The sequence below is a fragment of the Stenella coeruleoalba genome, assembly GCF_951394435.1.
Source record: "Stenella coeruleoalba genome assembly, chromosome: 17".
NCBI lineage: Eukaryota > Metazoa > Chordata > Mammalia > Artiodactyla > Delphinidae > Stenella > Stenella coeruleoalba.
The window spans coordinates 79,555,491-79,582,413 of NC_137163.1; the positions used below are offsets into that span (position 1 = coordinate 79,555,491).

General features: G+C 41.8%; 1 protein-coding gene across 1 annotated transcript; it reads right to left on the reverse strand.

Moving 5' to 3' along the window:
* Positions 1-1,202: 1,202 nt before the first annotated feature.
* Positions 1,203-25,958, reverse strand: PPDPFL (pancreatic progenitor cell differentiation and proliferation factor like; the record flags this gene model as incomplete). Its single annotated transcript, XM_079902421.1, is given in 6 exon segments — positions 1,203-1,351; positions 24,130-24,201; positions 24,518-24,601; positions 24,704-24,781; positions 25,905-25,931; positions 25,934-25,958. Coding segments are annotated over 6 exon segments (435 nt in total).
* Between the last annotated feature and the right edge of the window lie 965 nt (positions 25,959-26,923).

Sequence of the window (26,923 nt, forward strand, 5' to 3'; positions counted from 1 at the left end):
CAGAGATCTCGTTTCAATATGTGGTTAATTCTGAAATACAAACAATGATCGTTCACCCTCTTTTGCTAACCCTTCCCATCTGGCCCATTTGCTGATTAAATGATAAGCAGTTGGAAGTAGTTTGTAGAGACGGTTTGCTTCTTCTAGCCTTTGTGGCAGGCAGGAGACAAGTGAGATGCTGACGACACTGCCTGTTCCCTTCCAGCTCCATGGGCTGTGCCTTGGCCCGCGTGAAGGGTCAGGGCACAAGTGGGGTGGGGGGACGGGCAACGGGAATCCTTGGGAATTATGGTTTATAGGCACATAAAATACGTGTGTAATAGAAGTTGAGTAATCCTGTCATAGAAAAGATGGAAAGTAAACACTCTTGGTACAGCAGTTTTTTTCAATTATTTTAAAAATCTGTAACTTTGTATTTATTTCATTTAGTTTGATAACCCTTTTAAAGGATAAAAAGATGCGCGTCGGAGAGCTCAAAAATTCAAGTGTATATTAATGAGAAATTAGATATTAGAGTACTCAAAATATTGATGATTTGTGTATAACCTGCGCAAGATATGTTTTCACCATTATTACCCACCATGAGACAGTAGTGATGACACGAATCTTTTGGAAACCGGAAAACAAAAACCTGCTGACGAAGCATCAGAATCTACTTCAAAAGCTGATGATTATTTTAAAAGACTGTGCCCCAAAGATGAAAAATTAACACATGAAGCTGCAGAAGGTGTGTTTACATATCACCCTGTAAGCATGGTTTTTATGTATATGAAACGATTACTCTCCTAAGTTACGTTCATCCAGTTTTAATTCACATTTTCTCGGGCATGTACAAAAACTAAAGTGATAGCTGTTACTGTGTTCACTCTGCTAGCGAGGGAAGAATTTCTGGGTTAAATAACCCCACTTTTCTCTCTTGGGCGGCGTGGGGCGGGCTGCCGCATAGGAAGGAGGGCGAGCGCAGGCTCAGAGCCCACAGTCCCGACAGATGCTGGCTGTCGCCCCGAGGCTGTAACCCCACTGCTGCCCAGTGGTCCTTGAAAACACTGAGCAGCTTCTGACTCACTGAAAGAGTCACAGAAACATAGCTTCTACCTCCCCTAATAAAGCCAGACCGGTCTCAGGAAGAAACTTCTCCTCCCACTCATTTGCCTGTGAGAATACCCCACACGGGTTATAGGGCAGATCCTGGCAGTGCAGATTCAGACTCGATCTGTTAGATGTGGGTGGAGGTCTGAGGGTCTGCGCTTCCGATGATCCTCCAGGTGTGACTGCGGTCTGAGGAGCACGGTTTGGAGCCCACTGAGCTCCATGCCCAGCTGTGCTTTGCCCTCGTTCTGGGGCTTTGGTCCTACAACCATTGAGTCAATGTGGCAAAGGTGGCTCAAGCCACACCACGCAGAGAATTGCCCGTGTTGCCTAAAACTTCTAGGTGAACACGTTGTTTCCTCAAAGTCTAGATGAAACAAGCTGGACGACCTTCTCTTCCAGGGTGACGATGGCCGAGTGCCAAGGGAAGCACAGGCACTTGGATCTGAAGGCTCTGATGCTTTCTAAGATGAAAATGATGCCAGAGACGGCCCCCGTCACCACCATACAGGATACTGTTGATACCTTTGGTTTTTTAAATAGGAGTTGATAAACTAGAAACCCCAAAATAATCCCCTATGTGGACTGGAAAGGAGGAGTGGAAGCTGAACTGTGGTTTACTATCTTTCCAACTACGTGGAATATATTCCTGCAAGCAAAGAATACCATCTATTTTTGAATTACGTGACACTAAAAGTTAATTAACTTTATAACGATACAAAATGCCTTCTACTAAGGCAATTAAAGGATAATTTTAAAAATAAAGCTAAAGAAAAAATTGGTCTGATTAACCAGCAGAATTCCATGTGGTATCACATTTCATAAAATCATGAATTTTGTGAAACTTTAGTCCCTTGGTCTCGATTTGGGTTCTATACTTTCATTTACATTATTCAGTCTCTTTCTTTCCATGTTAGATGATTTTTTTTTACTCCAATTCCATATTTGCACCTAGAATATAATAGAGGGTGACCTTTTTTTTTTTCCTCTGTGGACTATTTCATTTTAAAAAGAGTACATTACTACCACATTAATTAAAATTTTAGAAATGAATACGTTAACAAGAAGTTATTTGGTAGAACTTGGATCATTCTGGTCCCTTTACTATTCGGTATAACCGGATAAAATAGATTAGCTCTGTTTTAATTAAATCATAGAAGCGTCTATGATATTGATATTGATGTAATTTTGATTGCCTTTCTTTGGATTATTTTTCCTTCTAGGTGTCATTTTCAGACACCTATTTTTGGAGAGCAACAGTAGAGTGTTTATTTTCATAAGCGTAGCAGGTTTTTGCCTGACTAGTTCATTTACACTCACAGCGACCTACAGCCGTTAAGTATGTTTTGGGTTTTGCTTTATTTTATTTATTAAAAAAATAAGAACAACAAACCAAACCCAATGCTACACTATCTAAGGGTCAGTATTTCTAAAATCAAGCCTGTAATAGGCAGCATTTACCAGTCATTTCCAGAAGCATCTTACATTAAATCAAAGGTCAGGAAAACGTGACTATTTTGCCAAGACATCCTTTTAATTACTGATGTCCAGAATATTGTCATAGAACAAAATGCAAAACCAAGAACTATAAAGCTTTTCACAAGAAAATATGGGATAAATTATGTATGACCTGGAGTTGGCAACTTTTTTTTAGAAAGTACACCAAGACGCAACCCACAAAATGAAACAACGGGTAACTTGGACTTCATTACACTTAGGAACTTCTACTCTTTAAAAGACACTTAAGAGAATGAAAAGAAAAGCCATGGACTGAAAAAAAATGGTTGTAACAGATATATCTTATGAAAGATTTGTATTCAGAAAAACATATATATATTATATATATATATATATATACACACACATACATATACCCTCTCAAATTTCAATGAAAAATAAACAACCCATGAAAATACACAAAATACATAAATAACACTAGAGTTTAAAAGATATGTGCATACAAATAAGCACATGAAAAGATGCTGACCGTCCTTAGTCATGATACAAATGCAAACCAAGATGTGATACAACTACATACTCACTAGAAGGGCCAGTGTTCAAAGTCTGACCGTACAAATGAGGAAGGGGACATCTCACACAGAGCTGGTGGGGATGCAAAGTGTTACAGCCACTTTGGAAACCAATTTAGAAATTTCTTTAAAATGTTAGTCACCTACCACATGATCCAGCCATTCTGCTCCTGAGTATTTATCCAGAAGGATGGAAAATACATTTGTACATAAATGTTCATATCAGCATTATTTATAAGAGCAACAGCCCCAAATTGAAAACAACTCAGGGGCCCACCAGCAGGTGAATGAATAACCAAACTGCAGTGAATTCATACAAAAGAATATCACTCAGCAATAAAATAGAATGAACGATGGATTCACTCAACAATATGGACACATCTTAAGTTAGTGATGACGAATGAAAAAACCCAGGCCCCCTCCCTCTAAAAGGAGTACATATTTTATGATCCCACGTTCATAAACTGAGAAAATGCAAGTTAATCTGTGGTGACAGAAATGGTTACCTTCACTCACCTGACCAAAGTGATGGTTTCAACAACAAATAGACATGTCAGTGGTCATCAAATTGTTCATCTTAAGTATGTGCAGTATATTGTATGCCAGCTATTCTTCAACAAAACTCTAAAAATAAATACATTTAAATAAAATAAAATTTAAAACATGTATAATTTGAGATACAAAGAATATTGCATCATTAGTTTGGAATTATTTAGTCCTTAGGAGAGAAATGTTTTCTCTGTTTACAATGAACTTGAAATCATGGGTGAATTCCAGCAGAAGTATCTCTACCTTTTAACTGGATTTGAAAATACATTTTTTTAGGACATGATTTGGAACACCATTTTTGCAAGATGTAATCGGAAACAAGTGATATAACTATTGATCCCCAATTATCTGTTAATATTATCTTTAAAATTTTTTACTCAAAAAGTGCCTGGATTGGAAAAATCAATGTTAACCATTTCACCTTAGCAGTGTTTCTTCCTTCCTGGCAAATGTCCAAATAAACATGACTTCCACTCATCACGTCTAAATTTTGACCCCTAAATTTTATTTCAAAGAAAGCCATTTCTCAGCCCTTTTATAGGCATCGTGTGAATTTTCTCAGCTTTCAGTAGAGCTAACAAAGCACCACCACAACAAAAAAAGCATCTGCAAGAGCTTCTTCCTCAAGGAATTTGTTTTTGTCCAAAAGATTTTGAGAGTAATGTATTCTGTTCTCCTCACACTTATTATAAGACGTGCTTGTTATTTTCTGTGGCCCCGTCCCCAAACTCTTTACTTCATTTCATTTGTTCATTTCCTGTATATGGAAATACAGTTGATGGTTGTCTGTTGCTACGGTTATGATTTGAACGTACCTCAGAGGAAAAGTAGCATTAGATCCGCATGGGCCTGACACCACTATTCCTAATCCGTCATGTGACGGCTTATCGCCGCACCTACTCAAGCTTACGGATCGTTGGATCCGATAATATCCAGTTCATGAGGGTTAGCTCCACTGCGCTTCTCCTTGAGTTGCCCAGCCATGTCTCAGTCTCCACGAGTTTCGGTAGCATGGTGGCAGCAGCTACTTTTGAAAAGCTCCAGAACTCCCGCCAATTGTTCCATCCGAGCTTCACAAAGCATCACTGTCCATCAAAGGGGAGTTTCTAGATTTACCTTTGGGGCTTCTGCCTACTCTCATGACCCAAGGGGCAGAAGAGTTTGCATTGCAACCCAGACCTGTTATAGGGCCCATTCTTGTCTTGCGCTCCTCCTAAAACTTGAATCTTTTTATATCTTCTGACAAACAGATCAGAGCCATGTTTCCAAATACATTGTATGCTACCTCTAAATTCCAAAGAAGCTCTCTAAATGCTTTGAATTTTTCACACCAATGCGGATGTCAGGTACAACTAGCTGTCCTTTATCTTATAGGAAGGTCCAGCAAATTTTTTTCTTACAGGACCACATAGTACATATTTTACTATTGTGGGCTATGTGTTCTCTGCCACGACCATTTAACTCTGCTCTTACAGCTTGAAAGGAGCCATAGATAATGTGTCGATGAGCATGGCTGTGTTCCAATAAAACTTTATTCACCAAATAAGAGTCTTGCCCGTGAGCTGTGATTTGCTGTCCCCTGCCTCAGAGGGTTATCCTAAATTGCCTAAGATCTTTGGGCTTCTAATCTTCACTGATCTTCACTAATGAAGTGTTTGCATCTTACTGGGGTTTACCTGCATGCTTTCTGAGGCGTTCACAGGACCTAACACTTCCTGCTCACCATGTCCATTTAGCAAAATGTCCATGAACCAGCAGGGCTTCCTGTGGACGTCAGAACGATCGACATACCTTCAGTCTATGTAACAGAATGTTTACCCTTCTCAGGTGAAACCCGCGCTTGATCAACCTTACCGTTGGTAATGAGTACCGAGAAGATGGCCAGATCCGTAGCACAAATCAGAGGCCCCCTCAGTGGCACAGCGCGTTCCTGCAGTGGCTTCGACTACGGCAACTGTTCAATCTTTCACCGGGACTCACCTGACTTGAATTGAATTGAAGGAAATTGAATAGGACGTGCCAGGCATCACCAGCCTTGCATTCTTCAATCAGCGGTGGAAGCGATCCTTTTATGGTTCACTCTCTGGGCTAGAGGATAAGAAGGAGGGCACTTGAGCCCAGCAGTGTTTTCTTTTGTGTTTAGCGCATCTTTCCCTCAAACTGTTAGAAGTCAACTCACGTTTGCTAAATTGGACCAGCTGAATTCTGAAGTCATTTGAGGTTATCTCTTACGTAATTTCGCATGATTTTAATTCCAGAAATAACTATTTCGTAAATATGAAGTCATTTCAGAGATACACACGAGTACGGCAGCTCTTTAGTAAACGCTCCAGTAACAATGCATTCTAAGAACAAGGTGAAGAATGGTACTGAAACAATGAGGAGTACCTACAGGTGTCTCAGTGACACTGGTTCACGCTAATTTAGTTACAACATTTGAGAGAATAATGTCATTTTGATATGTGAGACTTTGTCAAAGGATATTAAAATAATGATTTGATTTTTGCTTTACCTTTATGAAATATCTCCCCATTCTAACTTGTTTAGACAATGTTAACATCTTTTAAAGAAGTACAGAGACTATTACAGAGCTACGTGTATATGGACAGAATCGAGCATGTGTCCTTAAATACTAGAGGTAATGATCACAACCATGAGTAGCACTTCAGCAGCTTGGGCCAAAGGACATTTCATACTCCCGTAAGTCAGCCCTAATGGTTCCTCCAGTTTCCTCGCTCTAAACTCAACATATAATATTATGTGATGTCATGTGAAAAGATTCCTGAGCCTACCCCTGGGTCTGCTGAATCCGAATCCCTGGTCCTGGGATCCTGAAATATCCTCTGTTAATAAGTAGTCTTTGTGATTCTTAGATACTTTGAAATTTATGTGCCAACCCTTCATTTTTGCATCTGAAGTCACTATGAGATAGTTACTCAAGGGCTCAGCTCCAAGTCAAAACTGCGCTAGAATTAACTTGAACCTTGTACACTGATTCCTTCATGTCTCTTCTCATTTAATTCCTACCTCAGAAATGGATTTCAGTTACTGTGTCCCTTCTCTCCCTGTATACTTCTGCCCATGTCTGGTCAATGCTTTGACTCCAAACACGTCCACTCCTTTGCATCTACAACCCTTCCTCCCTAACCCCTTTCTCCATCCCGGTTCTTCCCAGAGAGAGGGTCCCCCTGCCCCTGCTCCCATGTGCTACTCCAGGCTATCTCCACAAAGCTCCCCACCCAGGAGAGCTACCCACGACCCTGAGAAGCTAAGAATAAAAGAGACACTGGAGATTAAAACGTGAACTCTGCCTTTTACCAAATGGGGAATGTGGATCCGAAAAGTTCAAGGACTAGTGCAACATCCTAACGAAAGTTAACAGAACACAGCTTCTGCCGGTGCTCCGTGCCCTTACGTCCATTTTTAAAAACTTGCGGTATCACACAATCTTGTATCGTAAACTGCCCTTAACGACTCATCTGTGCTTGGTGGCGTCATCTTTTCCAGAGCTTCTCCAGCCTAGCTGATCCTATCTGCTGTTATTTTTGGCAATATACAAACTGTAGATATCAAATGAGCTTTTGGCTTGCGCATATTCTGTAATTTTTAAAATATTGAAAATAGCTGAAGTAGGGCCCATGATCAATGCTTTTATGAACTATTTGGAGTTTTGGCACACAAACAAATCAGAGTAAACAGGAAAACCTGAAATAAAACCCCGAAGACTATTAAATGTTAATGCCAAACAAACGTCCCCAGGAATGTTGCCGCTGGTACTTATTTATGTTTTAAATATACATTTTTAACTGCATGAATATGTTTAAATAAATGATTACATAATATAATACATGCAGGAGCCCCAGGAGTCATCCTTCACATTATATCCTATAAAAGCGGTTCCCCACCGAGTGCAATGTGGAACAGTGATGAAATATATAATTATTCCAAGATTCATTACCAAAGAAAAAGTGTCTATTTGTAAACGGTCTGGAAAAGTTCAAACAAACTGGTAACATCAAATGTGTCAATTACATTAAAATAAAGAAAATCACCATTTCACCACCTCCTCTCCCTGGCTTCTGGAGGTTGAACCTGGCCAGTGGTATTATTAACGCTTTTAGCTTCCAAATCCTCCGGCCTAGAGAGGGGAAGAAATGAAAATGACAACCTGATAGAGAAGGTGGGCGGGCTCCCACCTCAGGAAAAACTGAACTTCCTGAGCTTCTACCGGGTCTTTGTGAAATTAAAGATGCTCCCCAAGCAGAGGTGCTTTAATTAGTTCACAAAGGAACGTTTTAGGTCTTGTTTCTCACGCAGCCAAGTGGTTCAGGCCCTTGTCTGGAAGCAAGAAAGGAGTAGCAAGTGTTATACTGAATGAAAATACTTTTTCATATACGTTTTAAATGGAAGAATAGCTTCTTTACAATGTTGTGTTAGTTTCAGGTGTACAGCAAAGTGATTTTTCAGTTTCTTTTCCATTATAAGATATTGAATATAGTTCCCTGTGCTATACAGTAGGTCTTTGTTGCTTATTTTATACATAGAGCCTTGGAATCTCTGAAGATTGTTCAGGAAATTTTTCCTTTAATAATCTGTGTGTGAACTGTCCTGTGTCTGCAGATCAGCAACGATACTCAGACTGGCATGTAGGGAACATGTGTGAATGCATTTACTCCATTTATTCCCTGCCAGGAGCTAAGGAAGTGGTGTGTCCCCTCCTGCTGACAGAAGCACCCCACTGGGACCTTGTTCGGAAGGTCAAAGCCCTCCGTCAACTGTCTTGTCCCAGAGAAGTTTGGAAAAGTGCTGCTCAGATTACAGAGTCCAGACAGAGGGGGTGGACCCATGGGAACAGGTGTAAAGAACAGGCGGGTGGGGACAGACTGAAGAATGGCTTCCCTCAGAGGAGGAAACAGAAGAGGCCAAGCCTCCACACTGAGAAGCAAGACCTGAGATGTGAAGACAACATGAGAAGATGTTCTGTGCAGGTTAAAACTCAAGGAGGGTCTTTGATTTATTCCTACTGCTCTAGGATAGATAGATAGATGGATGGATGGATGGATTGATTGATTGATGGATGGATGGATTGAGAAGAGGTTTATTATAAGGAATTATGGAGGGTAAGCAGTCCCACCATCTGCTTTCTGCAAGCTGGTGGCCCAGGAAAGCCAGAGCGTAATTCATTTTGAGTCCAAAGGCCTGGAATCCAGGGGCACCAATGGCAGCTTCACAGTCAGTAAGTAAAGGCCACATTCTCCCTTCCTCTGTCTTTTCGTTCTACTTGGGCCTTCAGCAGATTGGACGAGGCCCACCCTCGCTGAGAAGGCAAACTTTTACTTAGCCCACCCATGCAAATGCCAAGTTCATCCAGGACACAGACACACTCAGAAGTACCGTGTAGCCAAATATCTGCGATCCTGTCAAGTTCACATGTAAAATTAACCACCATAGCCTGAGTTAGCTTTTCAACATTTGTCTCCACTGAGAGTTGGAATAGGAGCTCCTGAAAGCCTGAAGTTGTATCTTCAGTTCTCTATTCTCAGAAGCTAATACAGTGCACGTCTTAGAGTAGGTGGTAAAGAAAGAAAGAGAGGGAAGGAGGGAGGGAGGGAGGGATGGAGGGAGGGAGGGAAAGAGAGAGAGAAAGAAAGAAAGAAAGGAAGGAAGGAAGGTAGAAAGAAAGGAAGGAAGGAAGAAAAGAAGAGAGAAGGAGAGAAAGAAAGAACGAGAGAAAGAAAGAAAGGGAGGGAGGGAGGGAGGGAGGAATGAAGAAAAAGAGAGGGAAAGAAAAGACAAAAGGGGAATTTTCAGGTTTTTATAAAAAGGGAAATAAATTCTGCTGGAAGGAAGGAAAAATTGAAAAAATGACTTGACATTCTTTCAATTTGTTTTTTATTGAAATACATTTGACGTAAAATGTTGGGTAAGTTTAAGGTGCATACCATGTTGATTTGATAGCTATATAATAGTATGATTACCACTGTAGCGGTAATTAGTACTTCTATCAAGTTACATAATTATCAGGTCTTTTGTGGTGGGAACAATCAAGGTCACTTCTCTTGGCAAGTTTGATGATTCTAATACAGTACTGCTGTCTGTATTCACTATGCTGGGCACTAGATGTCTAGGGCTTATTTGCTACCCATTGCAAGTTTGTCCTCTTAAAAGCATCTCTCCTCTTGCCCCAGCTACAACTCCCTGTAACCACCATTTTACGCTCTGTTTTTTTAGTTTGGTTTTCTTAGATTCCTTGAAAATTTCCTTTTAATCATTTTAAGGCTGGTTAAGATAAAACAGCTTAGCAGTTGATATAGTCCAAAGCCGTCTGGACGTAATGAGTACCTGTAACGCCCCCAAAACTGAAAGTGTGTTGACCTCATTTGCAAAGCACATTTAAACTGACTTCAGATGATTTGTAATTGGATTGTTAACTCATTTTGGCAAAAAGAAGCAAGAGGTCAGAGTAACACAGTCTGTCTTCCTTGATAGATTAAGCAGAACCGTCGGGTTAACTTACTCGCTGGAAAGCAGTTTGGTTTTCTCTTGCCTCCTTTACTCTCTGACGCTAAACAAACAAACACGATTACTAGCCTCATGGAGAATTTACTATGTGCACCCAGACTAACTGCCTTAAGCTCCAATCTCCTTGAATTCTTGGAGTTGATCCTGACATAAGGGGAAAAGAAACGTTTCATTCCACAGGAACTTGAACCTGACCTTGTTTTTTATGATGTAAAGCAAAAGGAGTGAGACTTAAAAGCACTACTTTTTAAAGAGAGAGAGAATGGCTGTGTGTGTGTGTGTGTGTGTGTGTGTGTGTGTGTGTGTGAGCAGGTCTGAGCAGACTCAGTGGAATACACATATACATACATGGATGCTACATACATACGAAATGAAATGCGAGTAGGAAGGAGGTTGCAAGGGTCTAAGGCAGATGCACAGAAAGGAAAACATGGTACTTTAACTGTGTGCTCTGGACAGCTTTTCATGCAGAGAAGCTGATGCCGGGTCTTAGACTCTCCCAGGAATCCTGAAAGCGCTTGCTTCCTACCCGGTTACTGGAACGCTCAGTGCTGAGAGATCCTCAGCTCTGACCATGTTTAATCACCGGGAAGCGCCAACCTGAGAAGGAGGCATATGCAGAAGCGCAGCTGGCACACTTGTCTTGATTGACAGTGTTCCGTGGGGGATTGGCAGTCTGCAAGATGCTAAATTTACAGGGCGATTGACAAGCCATCCGGAACTCGGTGAGAGACGCTTACTACAGTAAGGTAGACCGCGCCACAGAGGACTCTGCCCTAAAAGACCATTCTTTTCCCTAGAACCTCCCCTCCCCTCTTTTTGTTCAAGGTATTATATTCCTGAAAAGTACTGCAAGGAGGTAGTTGCTTCCAACTGCCTTTAAACTCCCTTTAAGAATAAACCACTTGCTAAACCTGGGCCACTGGAAGAAATACATTGGCAGGTGAGGGGTGTCAGCAGCACAGATTCTTAAGTGTATGAGGAGGTTCAGAGCTTGACCACGGCAGCTTTTGTTTGGAGGAAAATAAATGAGGGTCTCCCAGAAGCAGGGGGAGGCAGCTGGCCGTACCTGCCGTCGAGCCAAAAGTGCCCTAACCTTGCTCCCAGACTGTGTTCTAAGGTAATCCATCTTTGCCAGCGAGCTCTGTGGTAGGCAGGATGATGACCCCTAAAGATCTTCACATCCTGATCCCTGGGACCTGAAAATAGGCGACTTTATTGGCAGAAAGAGACTTTGCAGATGCGATTCAGTTAAATACCTGGAGATGGGAAAATGTCCTGGATCGTTCACGTGGTTCTAACGTGATCACAAGGGTCCTGGCGCTTGGAAGCGGAATGCAGAGAGGGAGAGCAGATGATGCCTAGTGAGTCCTCAACACGTTGCTGCTGTGTTTGGACACAGGGAAGGGCGGCCAGGGCTGAGGCACGGGGACGCCTCTAGGAGCTGAAAGGGCAAGGAAGCCATTCTTCCCCAGAGCCTCCAGAAGGAATACAGTCCTGCCAGCCTCTTGAGTTTAGCTCTGGACCTCTGACCCCTAGAACCATAAGTGTATAAGTCCGTGTTTTTTTTGTTGTTGTTGTTGTTTTTATTATTTTTGCGGTACACGGGCCTCTCACTGCTGTGGCCTCTCCCGTTGCGGAGCACAGGTTGCGGACACGCAGGCTCAGCGGCCATGGCTCATGGGCCCAGCCGCTCCGCGGCACATGGGATCTTCCCGGACCGGGGCACGAACCCGTGTCCCCTGTATCAGCAGGTGGACCCTCAACCACTGCGCCACCAGGGAAGCCCTAAGTCTGTGTTGTTTTAAACCACCAGTCTGCGGTAATTAGTCAGGGAGCCATAGGAAACAAGCCCAGGAAATCCCTCCTTCCTCCCCGCGCCCACACAGAAGTAACCAACAGCTATTCCAAGGTGAAACCCACCACCCACCAGACTCAACGTCTATGTAGAAGCACCTGGGAGTTGTGCTTCCTCAACCTAGTCATGACCTTGAGCTAACCTTGGCCCTTACACACAAGTGTATTAATTCCACAGCATTCACTAGACACCACCCAGCTCTTGAGAGTGGCATGAAACAGTGAACACCCTTCAGGAAGCTCCCAGGCTGCATTACCAATAACATTTAAAAAGTACTGAGCAACTCTTAACATTCTCTGACACCATCCATCTAATCACTTCAGCTATGGCTTCTCTAGTCTTAGGGGCAGTAAAGAACATTATCACTTAAATATGTTTCCCTTGGAACCATCAACAGCCCAAAACACAGAGGAATAAGGGGAAGTAACTGATCATTTTCTCAATCCCCAGAACAACCTTTGGGATGAGATGGTCTTGTTACCACTGGAGAAGTGTCAGGGAACCTGCTGAAGGTCTCATAGCTACGACTGAAAACTCCAGGTCTGGGTCTGTCTGCCTCCAAAGCAAGAATATTCTCCTCTTCACCACGTTGACTCCAGCTTCAGGTGATGCTGGTAAGGGCTCGTCAGCACAAGCTGCTTCATACAGAGAAATGGGGAAATATATTAGTATTCCTACTGTTTCTCTTCCCATCTGATCTGCGTACCTCATTGGGTTGCTATGGAGATCAAAGGATGTATGAGCAAGGCCTCTGCAAGAAATAAAGCACTATTGCCTTCCTTCAAATATTCAGAATATTTTATGACATTTAAAAAATATTTCCATTAAAAAAATAGAAAACTCCATACCTAAAATTCTCTTTAGCTAATTAATCCACTTGGTTAGAACATGCTCTTGTTATGTATGTTCTACGTATATTAAAATAGCTAACTATAAGTCAACTAACATGCATGAAGTATTTATTTCATGCCAGCCACTGTGGTGGAAGCTTTACGTACACTATTTCATTACATCATTACAATAAACCCAAAAGATAGTTTTGGTGTTTGTTTTTAATTACTCCTATCCTGAAGATTAGAGAAGTGAGATATAAAGTTCAGAAAATTCTTCCAAGTTACGTAGATTGTGTTAAAGGTGAAAATTCAACCCCTGCATTCTGAATTTATAGATTTATAAATCCAAAGCCAAACTGTGCTATAAGCTTAGATTTATATGTTTTGTCTTCATGTAAACCACTTAATGTCTAATTGCAACCTTAACTTCTATCCTGGAAAAGATGTTCTATAAATAATTATCATTGGTCCTAAGGGACCTAGCAAAATATTTTAAGCTGATAATTCCAATTAATTAATCCTGTGGTGAACCGTATTTTAAGCATGCATTCTAGTGTGATGATATTGCATATGTTTATTGCAAATGCATATATTTATTGCAAATGCATATGTTTATTGCAAATTCTAAAATTAATTATCCTTGTTCCAGTTGTATAGGAAGTTAAGATGAGCTGGGAATGGAAATGCCAGTTTTAATGTGGCAACATGACGTCATGCTCTTACAATAGTCCTCCCAGAATTTGTCTAAGGTAAACAGGACAGAGAAACAACAGAACTGAATAAGCAGTCTCCAGTAAAATTAAGAGACTTTTTAACACGGGGACCACAAAAAACGAGGAAAGAAAGGTAAAAAGTAAAAACTAGTGAAGATGAAATAGAAGTGCATGGAGACACTCAGAGGAGTGCCAGGAATTTCAGAAAAAGTCAACTGATCACCTCTGTGCCTGGGAAATGTTGCAGCCTGGGGTCCAAGACCAGCAAATGTTGACTGTAATAATAACTGTCATAGACGTGAGGCTGTTAAGGATTAGGTCCCTGATCTTTAGTGCAGAGTCTCAAAAAGCAGAGACAGACAAAGGAAAGATCACCTGGAAAGGCCATATTTTGAAAGAACAACATGTTGGTACAACATGGATGGAGGAGAGATACTTTGTATCGCAAACAGCGCTGCAGGGAGAATTTTAAGTTGGAGAATATGGCTTTAAGGACTCACGCACGTATCCGAAACCTGGTGAATAAAGGAGAATTCCTGTTTGTCCAGAGCACACAATTCACACATGAAGCTCTTGCCCAAAGCCCCCAAAAATGAACCCAAAAAACTTGTTTAGAAATAACTTAATTTGTCCAAAGTGAGTAAGAATATATAAAGGAACAAGCTCAGAATATCTGAAATCTTCTCCAAGAAATAAAGGAGTATTGTAAACAAATTGTAGTCTGAGAATATACAACAACCGCAACAATGTCACCAAAGAGCAGATGAAAATTTTGACCAAATCTATTGACATGAATAAAAGTGAAAGAAAGAAGAAAGAGGAAAGGAAAGGAAAAAGAAAGAAAAGAAAATATGTCCTCCATAGCAGCATGATAAAGCAGATAAAAGAGCTGAGGATGCTAAGAGATGTAACAAAAGAGAGGAAACAAAATCAACACAGGTGAAAGAAAAAATTAAAATCATGATGGTAATCAAGACCAAATTAGTTACAGCTTAAAGGAGAGTAAAAGTGACAAAAACAGTAAAAAACATGGAGGGGAAGAAGAAGAGAAACAAGCAAATGAAATGGCAACAGGCATTACATGGAACAACGTACAAAGTGAGGCCAGAGAAAATGGCAGATGAGGGAGTTCCAAAAATACTCACTTTCGTGAAAGCAATGGGAAAATCACAAAAGTGGTCCAATCAACTTTTTCAGAACTTTGGAAATTAACCAAAGGCTTGCAACACTCTAGAACATTTATTTTTTTTAAAGAAAGACTGAATATTGGTAAGAATGTGAACTTGTGGAAGTTTATTCCCATATTCCTCTCCCAGGTTCCGTACGAGCCTTGAAAACACCTGCCATCGTGGGGAAAACCATCAGCCTTGCAGTGACGAGAGAAGATACAACAGACTCTGAGCTCCTTCAAAGCTGAATTTCCAAAGAATTGGGATGATTTTAATTGTCTGTTGGTTCTCTGGAGGACCCTACTTCCAAGGCTGTCGATCTGATTCAGAGCTTGCCCTGCAGGACGTCACCCAGTGTGAAGTAGTTTCCTTGGAGGTGTTTGACAAAAAGAATCAGAAGCCATCGTTTAATATTGCAGCCACCAGAGGCAGGGAATAATAGTTGGGGGAAAAATAGAGTAACACCAAAAAGCTTAAAAGGAAAAGCTGGGGAAAGAGGGGTTTATAGATGTTTGAAAAGCTTTGCTATGTCCCCGGGAGGCTAGAAGGCTGTGTGTATAAGAGCACATGCCCAGGAACGACCTGAGAAGACACACGGCTCTTAGAAGAAGCACAGGTATAAATCTTCATCATGCAATGATCTCTTACACGTGACACCAAAACCACTAGCAACAAGAAAGCATTTTAAAGATAAATTGGACTTTATTAAAATAAAACTTTTGTGCTTCAAAGGATATTATCAACAAAGTAAAAAGACAACCTACAGAATGGGAGAATATATTTGCAAATCTTAGTAACCAAAATATATAAAGGACGCTACGACTCAGCAATAAAAAAAAGACAACCCGATTAAAAGTGTATAAAGAATTTAAATAGAAATTTCTCCAAAAACAATACAAAAATGGCCAACAAGCATGTGAATAGATGGTTGACATCATTAGTCTTTAGGGAAATGCAAATCAAAATTATAATGAGATACCACTTCACATAGGGTTATCATATGATCCAGCAATTCTATTCCCAGGCATGTGACCAAGAGAAATGAAAACATATGTTTGCACAAAAATGTGTACGTGCATGTTCATAGTAGTGTTTTCATAATCAAAAAGTGCAAACAGCCCAGATGAATGAATAAACAAACTGGTATCTCCATCCATAAATAGAGTAACATTCAGCCATAAAAAGGAAGAAAGTACAAATACATCTAACCATACAGAAGAATCTTTAAAGCATTATGAGAAGCAAAAGAAGCTAGACACAAAAGTTCATATATTGTATCCCTCATTTATAATGTCCCCAATAAGCAAATCCATCGGGACAGAGGGTAGATTTGTAGGTACCAAGGTCTGGGTGGACGGGATGAGGAGAGATGAGTGCTAACGTGTATGGGGTTTATTTTGGGGGTGACGAAATTAGAACTAGGGAGTGGTGATGGTCACACAACTTTGTCAATATACTAAAATTCACTGTACAATTTAAAAGGGAAGATTTTACGGTATATAAGTTATATTTTGATCTTGGAAAAGCATTATGAGAAAATATGAAAATAATGGGGAAAATGGAACTCAAATATCCATGTGTGTCCAAGGAAAGAACTAGAACAATGAAACAAAAACACGATTTCATAAGCCAGGAGAAAACAATCTCCAGATGCAAAGAACTACCGGAATCTTTACATTTAAAATAAACCCTGTGTATGTAGGAGGGTAAAATGACACAAAACAAGCAACTGTAAAAATATCTTCATGAATTTACTTAAAAACAGTAATTTGAACAGTTACATAAAATGTTACCCTTCCTATAAAGAAAGAGACAGGCAGGATTCAGCTATACATACATTCTTCAAGCCTAGGCCACCTCAGAGCAATGGCCAGAGTCCTCAGGGAAAGGAAAATGGTCCAAGAATTCCAAGCACAGACAAACGATAGTGGAAGTGCGAAGGCGGAGTTACAAACAGGCGTGCGAGTGCCCAGGGAACATTTTTCCTACAAGTCAATCTTCAGAAAACTATCAGAGAACAAACTTCAGCCAACCAATTAGTGAATTAAGTTATTAGGGCAAAATTCCAGCATTGAGAATTGAGTACGTGAATTGTTTGACTAAAGTCTGAAATAAATTTGGTAATTATGGTTACAGAAAAAAAAATGTAAGAATTGTAATCTTAGCAATGTAGAAATGATATAAAATGGCTAAAATCGGAAAGAGAAAGAATGTCGGAGCTTCTGTATAGCTCTGGTTTTCTCAATGTTTAGAAATAGCTGACTGACAGAGATATAGTTAAATGCTGCTAAGCCTACGGTAGAAATATAGGTATATTTGACATTATAAAGATAAACCAAAGAAAAATAGCATAATCAGTTAAATACATTTGGTGGGAAGAACAGAAGAAGATATTGTACAAAGGTCTACAATCCTTTTTCTGAAATTCTTAATTCCTGATTCTCAAGATACTAACTTACTTAGATAATCATTCAGTTCAGAACTTGATCTGAATGGGATGCTACTTATAATCTCATTTTTCCTGCACTGTGTGATCGTGCTGTAATATTAACGTGCTCAGGTCTGTATGTTGGTGTATAATGCATAGGTAAGCATTATGCCATCATCTAAAATTCTAAAAATGCTGAATTCTGAACATGTGGCCCCACGGGTTTTAACTAAGGAAGATTTATATGAGTTCCATCATTGCATAGAGTAGAAAGCAAATAGGTATCATCTAAACAGCATCAGTGAAAGTTGCGATTGCCTTAGCTAGCCGTTAGAGCAAGGAGTGACACAGAGCAGACTTTTACAGAAGGAAATCCGGTGAGCCACTGACGTAAAATTTATTTTAAAATCTAGGAAAGCAGGAGTCACAGCCCAACGTGTGAGCTAAGAAATAACATCGAACTATCCACTGTATATAAACAAATGTAGGGCTTCCCCGGTGGCGCAGGGGTTGAGAGTCCGCCTGCCGATGCAGGGGACACGGGTTCGTGCCCCGGTCCGGGAAGATCCCACGTGCCGCGGAGCGGCTGGGCCCGTGAGCCATGGCCGCTGAGCCTGCGTGTCCAGAGCCTGTGCTCCGAAACAGGAGAGGCCACAACAGTGACAGGCCCGCGTACCGCAAAGAAAAAAAAAAAAGTAACTGGGCTAAGCTCATATGCTAAAAGACAAATTGGAATTCAAAGTAAAATCTACCTTTAAGTGGTAGATAAGCAATAACCATAAAACAAAGAAACTCAAAAAGTTTTGCACAAAAAACATTCCACACAAATGAAAACAAACAAAACTACAGGCATTGTAACCTTAATAAAATAAGTGGTTGAATTCAGGATTGGAAATAAGAAAACAAATATCTGTTACAATGAGCTCCTCTTATTTGTTTGTCTGAACAGTGGATGCAGGTAGGACCTTGCTGCAACACCGTGCCAGCTGGGGGCTCCCGTGGGTACCACGCAGGTGTGTGCTCAGTGGTGAAGGCGGCTGCCTCTGGGAGGCTGAGAGAGGCAGTGAGAGCAGAACATCTTCCCTCGCTGATGGACCCGAGTCAGTAGTTCAGTAACACTGTGTTTGAGGCCTTCCCGAGGGGCTGCAGTGCTGAGGTTACGGTGCGCCGCTGTAAGGCGCCTGTGTTTTTCCAGCCAAAGACTTAGTTTAATTTTTATTCATTACTCACTGCATGGGAGCAACCATGCCCACTGCGGGGGATTTCAGGGGCGTGCGTGTCATAGCCACGGGGACAGTCCCGACGGTTAAGACGAGCATCCTCTTTGTCTTCTACTTTGTATTCAGGAGCTCCCCTAAAGTTTTAGGGAGCGCCGTAAGTCTGAGCACTGAAGTGGACCCAGAAAGAAGGCTGGATGCATCGGACCACGTATTAAATCTCATTCAGAATCTGCGTCACGGGGGGCGGGGCGCAGGAGCCCGGAAGAGGCTTTTGATCTTTTCAGCAAAGACTTTTAATAAGTTTTGTGTTTTTAACTGAGTCAAAATGTGGACCTGTTTCAGTATTTTGCTTTCCTTGCTGAACCCAGGTGTCTTCCCTTCTTTCATTGTTCTTTCTTCCCTCTTTTAAATTTTTCGGTGGTTGTTGTTATTCGTATATTTCAGGAGGATTTCTCTCTACTCAACAAGAACCTCAAATGAGTGTCGTCAAGGTTAGACGTGTCCCCAAGGTTAGACGTGTCCCCAAAGGCAGTGGGTACTTTATAGGGTTAAAGGACCTTGGGCTTGAGTCAGCCTTGAATGAACCCCTTTGCTGCACCACAGGATGCCAAGGGTGTTTCTGTGACCCTGTAACCCTGAGGGTCAGGACCCAGGCACAGGCCACTGCAGAGGCATTTAGGGTCCCAGCAAGACTGCTCTTTCACAAGCCACCCCCAATACCTTCCACAGAGCGTAGTCTGTCCCCTGCTCACTGTGTGGACGGGCCAACACCCGGTTAGGACACACGAGCAGCTGGTCACACGGTAAGAGTTTTCCCCTGAGCCTGCTGAGAGTCCTGTACTGGTCAGAGCTCCGCAGAGAAACAGAAGCAAAGGATTTATGGGACTTCCCTGTTGGTCCAGAGGTAGAGAATCCACCTTCCAATGCAGGGGACATGGGCTCGATCCCTGGTCAGGGAACTAAGATCCTGCATGCTGAGGGGCAACAAAGCCTGCGTGCCACAACCACTGAGCCCACGTGCTGCAACTACAGAGGAGCCCATGGACCGCAATGGAAAGATCCCACATGCCTCAACGAACATCCTGCATGTCTCAGCTAAGACCCAACGCAGCCAAAAAAAAAAAAAAAAAAGAAGCAGCAAAGGATTTTTAACATCTATTTCCTTATAATAAGGAACTGGCCCCCTGAATATGGAGGCTGAGAAGTCCCAGGACCTGCAGGTGGGTCGGCTGGAGGCCCCAGAGGCCACGGCGTACATTCCCATGTGAGTCAGAGTCTGAAGGCAGGAAAAGACCAGCGTCTGAGGCCAGGGCAGGAGGGGAGAGGATTCTCTCTTCCTCGGTCCTCTGTTCCTCTCAGGCCCTCAGTGTGTTGGGTGAGGCCACACGCATGGGGAGAGGCAGATGCTCTACTCAGTCTATCAGTTAAAATGTTCATCTCATCCAGAAACACCCTCACGGATCAGCCAGAATAATGTTTGACCAAATAACGGGTAACCGCAAACTACCCCACATCCCAGTCAAACTGCACGTGAAGTCAAGCATCACAGACACACAGACAGTTCTAGACCAGGAGACGTGACCCAGGGCTTCTGGGAGGGGGGTCCTGGTTCCATACTTCTGTCCCTAAATCCCAGTGAATTACTGAACCCCCAACATAAGTGGGCTAAAGCTACGATAGGGGTTTGGAAGGGCTGGACCAACGCAGCACCGCCCGCTCAAGGCACAAACCACTTCAGACGGCAGAGCCTGTCCGCTGCCAAAGCAGGATCAGAAAAAACCAGCAGTGGTCATTGACTCAGCAACCTGCTAACGGCGCCCTCTGCCACCACCTGGACCAGTAGGATGAGCCCCCATCAGCCACAAGATGACACCCACCACGAGGGTAGGAAAAGGTTTATCAGTCACCCACGTCATCGAGCCTTTGGTCATCAAGAGCCTTTCTCAACGGGACAAGCGTCCCCAGCTGGTGGGAAAGAGCCTCAGACAGCCGGGACCAGGGCCTTGTTGTGATGAGGGCGGGACTGAGTGAGGACTCTTGTGTCCGCTCGCCCGGGGCGCAGAGCACGGGGCCCAAAGCGGGTGAGGCTCACGGGCTGTCGGGAGCCAGGGACCAGGAAATGGAGCCGCAGCCTACAGGTGGCTTCAGGACGGGGCCCCGCCGTGCTGTAGCCACAGGAGCCTGGTTCTGCCAAGCGTCTCCATCAGCTTGGAGGATTCCAGAAGTGCGGACGGCCCACCTGTGAGACCCTGACACTGGACCTACTGCCGAGACCCCTGCCCCAGAAAACTGGGACGTCCTGAGTTGGTGTTGCTTTAGCTGCCAAACTTGTGGTAACGTTTATGCTGCAAGAGAAAAATGAAAGCAATATGTTACACAGTTGCTCACAGCAAAGAAGACCCAATGCAGGCATAAATAAATAAATTTAGTTTTAAAAAATACTCACCATATTTAAAATTTTCTTATGGAATGAAAATAAATAAGCTAAGTGCCAACAGAAGAATTTTTTTAAAAAGCAGAACAACAAAATAAATACAAGGAAATCAAAACAATAATTAATACGAGCGAAAATATTTCTGAATTCAAGATCATCATAGAAAGGGTAGGACTAAAAATCCTAATGCAAGCTGGTTATTTGTGATAAACAACAAAATATACAAATATCTACCATCCAGTGAAGAAAACAAGGATAAAATACTTAAAAATAAGGCATATTATGATGGAGACAGTATGACAACCCTGCAAATTAAAAGAATTCCAAGAGGGCTTCCCTGGTGGCACAGTGGTTAAAACCCACCTGCCAGTGCAGGGGACAGGAGTTCGAGCCCTGTTCTGGGAAGATCCCACATGCCATGGAGCCCGTGCGCCACAACTACTGAGCCTGTGCTCTAGAGCCTGCCAGCCACAACTACTGAGCCCATGAGCCACATCTACTGAAGCCCACATGCCTAGAGCCCGTGCTCCGCAACAAGAGAAGCCACCTCAATGAGAAGCCCGCGCACCTCAACAAAGAGTAGCCCCTACTCGCCGCAACTAGAGAAAGCCCACGCGCAGCAACGAAGACCCAATGCAGCCAAATATAAATAAATTAAATAAATTAACTTAAAAAAAAAAGAATTCCAAGAGATTATTTTGATCAATTGTCTGCAAATAAATGTGATGACCTGTATGAAGTGGGTAAGGATGATGAAGTGAGGATAGACATGCAGAAACTGTTCTGAGAGCTGCCCCCTGGCAACCTCACGTGGTTTCTGAAAAGCTGCACTTTCTGTGGTTTTCCTGGATAATTACACCAAATCATTAGGGAAAAGATTATGCCAACACTTTTAACCTTTTCCAGAACTTAGAAAAAGAAAGAATATCGCAAATTCTTTACAAGACATAAGGCCAACATTAGGACTCCAAAATGGTATCACAAGAGAAGAAAATTATAGATCAATTTTATAATTAAATGAACTGAGTCATACGCTCATGGATTAAAATTAACTCCATGGATTTTGAAATGCACTTAAACCATTAGCATCCATTTTTCTTTTAAAAAAGCAATTAAATACAGACATGCTTTCCTGAAAGGCTGTCTCTTGCTTTTTCCCCTCTTAGTGAGAAAGCATTCGGCACAGGCCGTCACAGGCCCACAAGCTTCCTGATGGCCACTCCAAGGGTTCTAGTGTTGCAAGTCAGTGTGTTTTCAAGGACACAGTGTGAAAGATCCTCTCCCCAGCTCATGCAGTTCAGCTGTAAAGGTCGTGTTATTTGGCACTGCTCTGGATATACCCGCCGACACAACGGGACATGAGGGAGAAATGGGATACGAAAACCAGAAGGTAGAAGGCAAAACAATAATTTATTTGCAGGTTATATGACTGTTTATTGTTAATTTAAAAAAATCTACTGAAATACTATTATAAGTGACAAGAGAATTCATAACATACCTAGATAGAAAATTAATATACAGAAATCTTTAGTCTGCAACACACTAAACACAAGCATTGAGAGGCGGAGATGGAAGGAAACACATTATAAAACATCTACGAACACAACCATCCCCCAAAATGCAGATCGATGTGAGGAAAATTTTGAGACAAAGCTGAGGTGCAGATGAAGCCCCGAGCAGTGGAAAAGCACATTAATCTTGGGGAAAATAATTAATTCAACAGGAATGGATGTTCCCCCTAAGTTAATCTTGAAAGTTATGCAGTCACAATGGAAGAGCAACAACATTTTGGAAAAAATAAGGGGGAAAGGCTAGATTTTCAAACTTCATATGGAGACATAAAAAGCAAAAGTAGAAAATTTCTGAAGACAAAAGTACAGAGAGAAAGATTTCTGATGGAATAGATGTAAGTAAAACTAAAACCCCTGACATTATATATTGAAAAGGCACCGGAAGTCTCTAAGAGAGGAATGGCTGGGGTCCTCAGATGGTAGGAAGGACACAGAGCTGAGTTCCCTTGGTTTTATTTTTCCCTAATATATCCTAAACTGAATACTGGAGGGAACAGCGGTCAGGAAGCACCAATGGGGATAAACAAATAAACAAAAAGCCCCAGGAGAATCTGCTTGATCTGGTCAGAAGACCAGGAGAGGGGTCTGCCGGCCAGATGGAACACCCATTAGCTGTTACATAGAATTACAAAGAACAGTAATTCTTTGCCTAGAAGAGTCAGCTATTACAACAATGCCCACTCAATTGCAAAGTCAAAGGTGATTAGCTGAGAAAAGCTTCTTTGTAAGTTGTCTTTACAATTGAGGTAAACCGTAAAATAAATGAAACTCTTACCTAAATAATTCAAGTCACTATACTTGATAGAGTAAAGAATACATCTTTTCAACAACTGGCCTTACTTTGATTTTACAAAGTATCCTCTTTAGTTGATTCTGTGGAAAATGTATCAAGACACTGATGTTTTAACATTAGAATCTATGGACTGCCTTGTTACTTACTCTTTTTACCCCAATTAGTAGCTAGTCATTAGTAAAGGGTGTAAAAATCAACACAGTCACTTTTTAGAAACCATGAGAATAACAACTGTGCTATTCAGTAGAGTAGTTCAAAACGTGTTGTGTACAAACGCACAAATTCCATCTTCTGGCTGGTAACTGGCGCCCAGAGCCCAGTCCAGACCAGCAGTGGGACCTAGCAGGACTGTCTAGGACAGCCAGCAACTGGCTCACTGTTTTCTGTTTGTTTTTGTTGAGGCTCCTCTGACAGGTTTTTCCGTTAGAAAGTTACTATTTTTCCCCTTTGTGATTCTTAGGTACTTTATGGGGAGATACTCTGAGAGCCTGTGATATCTTGTTTCTCACATTTGTGCCCATTTATTTTAGAGCCCTGGGGTAATTCTTGCCTGGAACAACTGTTGCTGGTGTGTTTGTCATGTAACGATTCTCCATCATTCCTTCTACGTTTATAAACTGGAATTCCACTGCAAGAAAGAGCTTTTCTTTCTCTCTCATTTGTTCATTCAAGTATTTTTTATATCTCATTTGTTCATTCTCATTTGTTCATTCAAGTATTTTTTATATCTAAATAGATAAGTGGACTTTATTTTATTCTACAGGCAATTGTCTATTATTATCATTATTTTACTGCTGAAATAGTCCCAGATTTACCCAGTTCATTCCTGTGTCATTTTGACACATCCCCATCATCTCAGGGGCATTTCTATCTTTTTGGCATCATGAAATAGTCCAGGCTTGTCTCTTACTCTTTCTTACCTGTCCTGGGATCAGCCATTTCCCCGAGGAGCTGTGATTCCTTATATTGGAGTAGATAATTGTTATTTGTTCCTGTAGGTATTGGAAAAACAAATTTAGAACCTTGCCTCCGATCCATTCCCACTAAACCATGGTAATCGGCATATGAGTTTTCAGTTTTTCCTCTACAGATAGAATTAGAAAGTGTGCTCTGATCTGACTGATGCTTAACTAGAAGGAGGGAGAAACGGTTTCCCCACCTTTACCCTCAAGTACGCTTCATATCAAAGCCTTCACTACCTTCCAGGAGACAACTAGGTTTTATCCTTATTGGTTATCATGATAATTATGACACGTATTGTTCTATTCTGAAAAGGAAATATCCTTATCAGAAAAGGCTAAAACTTACCCACAAGCAAACTGGTCTTCTCTGCCTGTTCAGACTGGAAAAAGGATTTAAACCACCAGGTGGATTCTGCCACTTCAGGTAACCCTATGAAATAAAATTCACATTACTCCCTTATCAAACACATTTGAGAGATGAAAAACGAAGCGAAATAATGAGGGTGATGCTGATAAGAAATAAACGACATACCTTGCTGGGATTTGTCATCATCTACGAAGTGAACAGAATCAGAGCCAGTTAGAGAGGTGCCTGAAGAAACACTGGATTCTGTAGGAAACAGAGGATAATAAACAAGCAAGTAAACAACAAACACAAATTTTTATATATAAACGCTCAAGCAGCATGGTTTGAAATCATTTAATCCTGATCATGAATTCATGAATTGAAAATCTGATTAAATTATCAGCCTATTAAAAGTCTTCCAGAATAATGCGTATTACATTTGTATTCATAAAGTAAATTTCTTTCCATGGTGGACAACTCTCTCTCTCTCCACAGATTAAATGTAGAATTTAAAATATATCATAAATGTTATCAAAATCAAAATCTTAGGAAGCACAAAATGAAGAATGAATATTATTGTACTATATTAGGAATATTTCTTGTATATTATATACACTAATTTGTACGGTATATACATTTTATTTGTCATATCATACTTGTATTTTAAACCTGTAAGTCTTTTAAAAGATCAGGATATAAAAATAATTTCTAAGGATGTAAATTTATTGTCCGTGAAAAGAATAAATCAATAAATGTGTCCAACTCTTATCTACAAACAACCCTTGAAATAAGAGTTTTCTACATGCTGGGATACATCCCTTAAATGATAATTTGGTTCTGAAATGATTGTTTCATTTTATGAAATTTCTGAAATTTCTTTAAGAAGCTACAATGTTCTATTTAGCTATAAATAATCGCAGATGGATAGATAAATAAAAAAAAAAACTGGTCAGGTAGAAGCTGACCTATTACCCACAGCAGAAAATGGAAATGAGAAAATCTCTGAGGCAGAGTCACGTGACTCCTCTTTTCTAAGAAATGAATATTTTATTTATGTGAAATTTTCCGTTTTTAACATATCCTATTAAATGCAAGGTACATGAAATTAAAACATAATTATGAAGTAAAAGCTTATTGTCACTTCTTTATGTGTCAGTGGTTCCATGGACGTAACATAGCATAGTTGAAGCAAGCAGTGGGGCTTGACCGCATTGATTCGGATCCGTCTCTGATGAGGTCTATTCCTGTTTTCTTCACTGTGACAAATAATTGTCATTCTTCTCCCTTAAGTTCTGAGCAGGACATGATACATAGGTTAATAATATCCCACAAACATCTCCTCAGATCATATTCTCTGGGGGTACCCTCCGGTGCTGGTACAACTTACTTCGATAATACTGGTTTGGGGCCAGAGGCATCCAATGGAAGGCGCCGATGCCATTGTCCCCTGAGCAGGGCCAGTGAAGTGGTGACCAGCAGCCTGCAAAACAGGGGCAGTGACAAAACGCTGAAATTTCCTTTTCCCATGAGTGTGTGTGTGTGTGTGTGTGTGTGTGTGTGTAACGCAGCATAATTTACCACGTAATAAGTCTCATAAAGAGAATTAAAGAGTTTACACAAACTTGCCAATACATTGCAATGAACAAAACATGCAATTGCTTTGCAAAGACAAGAAAAAAATACATAACCAAGTACCATAACAACGCCTACAGCTTGCTCCACCTGAAACACTAAAGGTCAGAGAAGAAGTGTGAACACAGCTGTGACAATCACTCACCCGCCTGCCTTCTCCAACCTTTCTTTACGGTAAACGTGGTTCTAAAGCTTCTTCAGAAAAGGCACACCGTGGAAGGGCCGACTGGCCGAGATCCGGGACAGACCAGCTGCCCGGCAGGGGAAGGGGTGTTCACCGCCTGCAAGGCATAGAGCGGAGCTGCGAGCACACGCAGGTGGGCACCAGGCCACCGCAGGCGGAGCCGCAGGAGCCCTGCACGCCGGCCCCCCCCTTGCCCATGCCAGCCTGCCAGGTGGGCCTGGGCCCGGCAGGACTGGGCCCGGATGTGGCGCTGCCCTCGGCTCTGCTGGTCTGACGGGGGCGGGGCGGGTAGTAGCCCCTCTGGGGACAGCACCCCGCCGGGCTCTGCGGGGGACTGGACGCCGTCACAGACACGTGAGTGGGAGACAACTCTCATTTTCCTCACCAGCTCTGCACCACCCCGGCCACTACGCCGCGCCCCTCTCCTGGCTGGCGGCACCAAGGTTTTACCCACCTGACACTAGTTTTTGTAACTTTCTATTGTAACACCACTCACACTTTATTGAGTTATTTGTTAGAATGCGAGTTTCTCAAAGACAGGGAGTACCCTATTCGTTTTCCCTTTAGCAACACCCAGTACAAAACCTGAC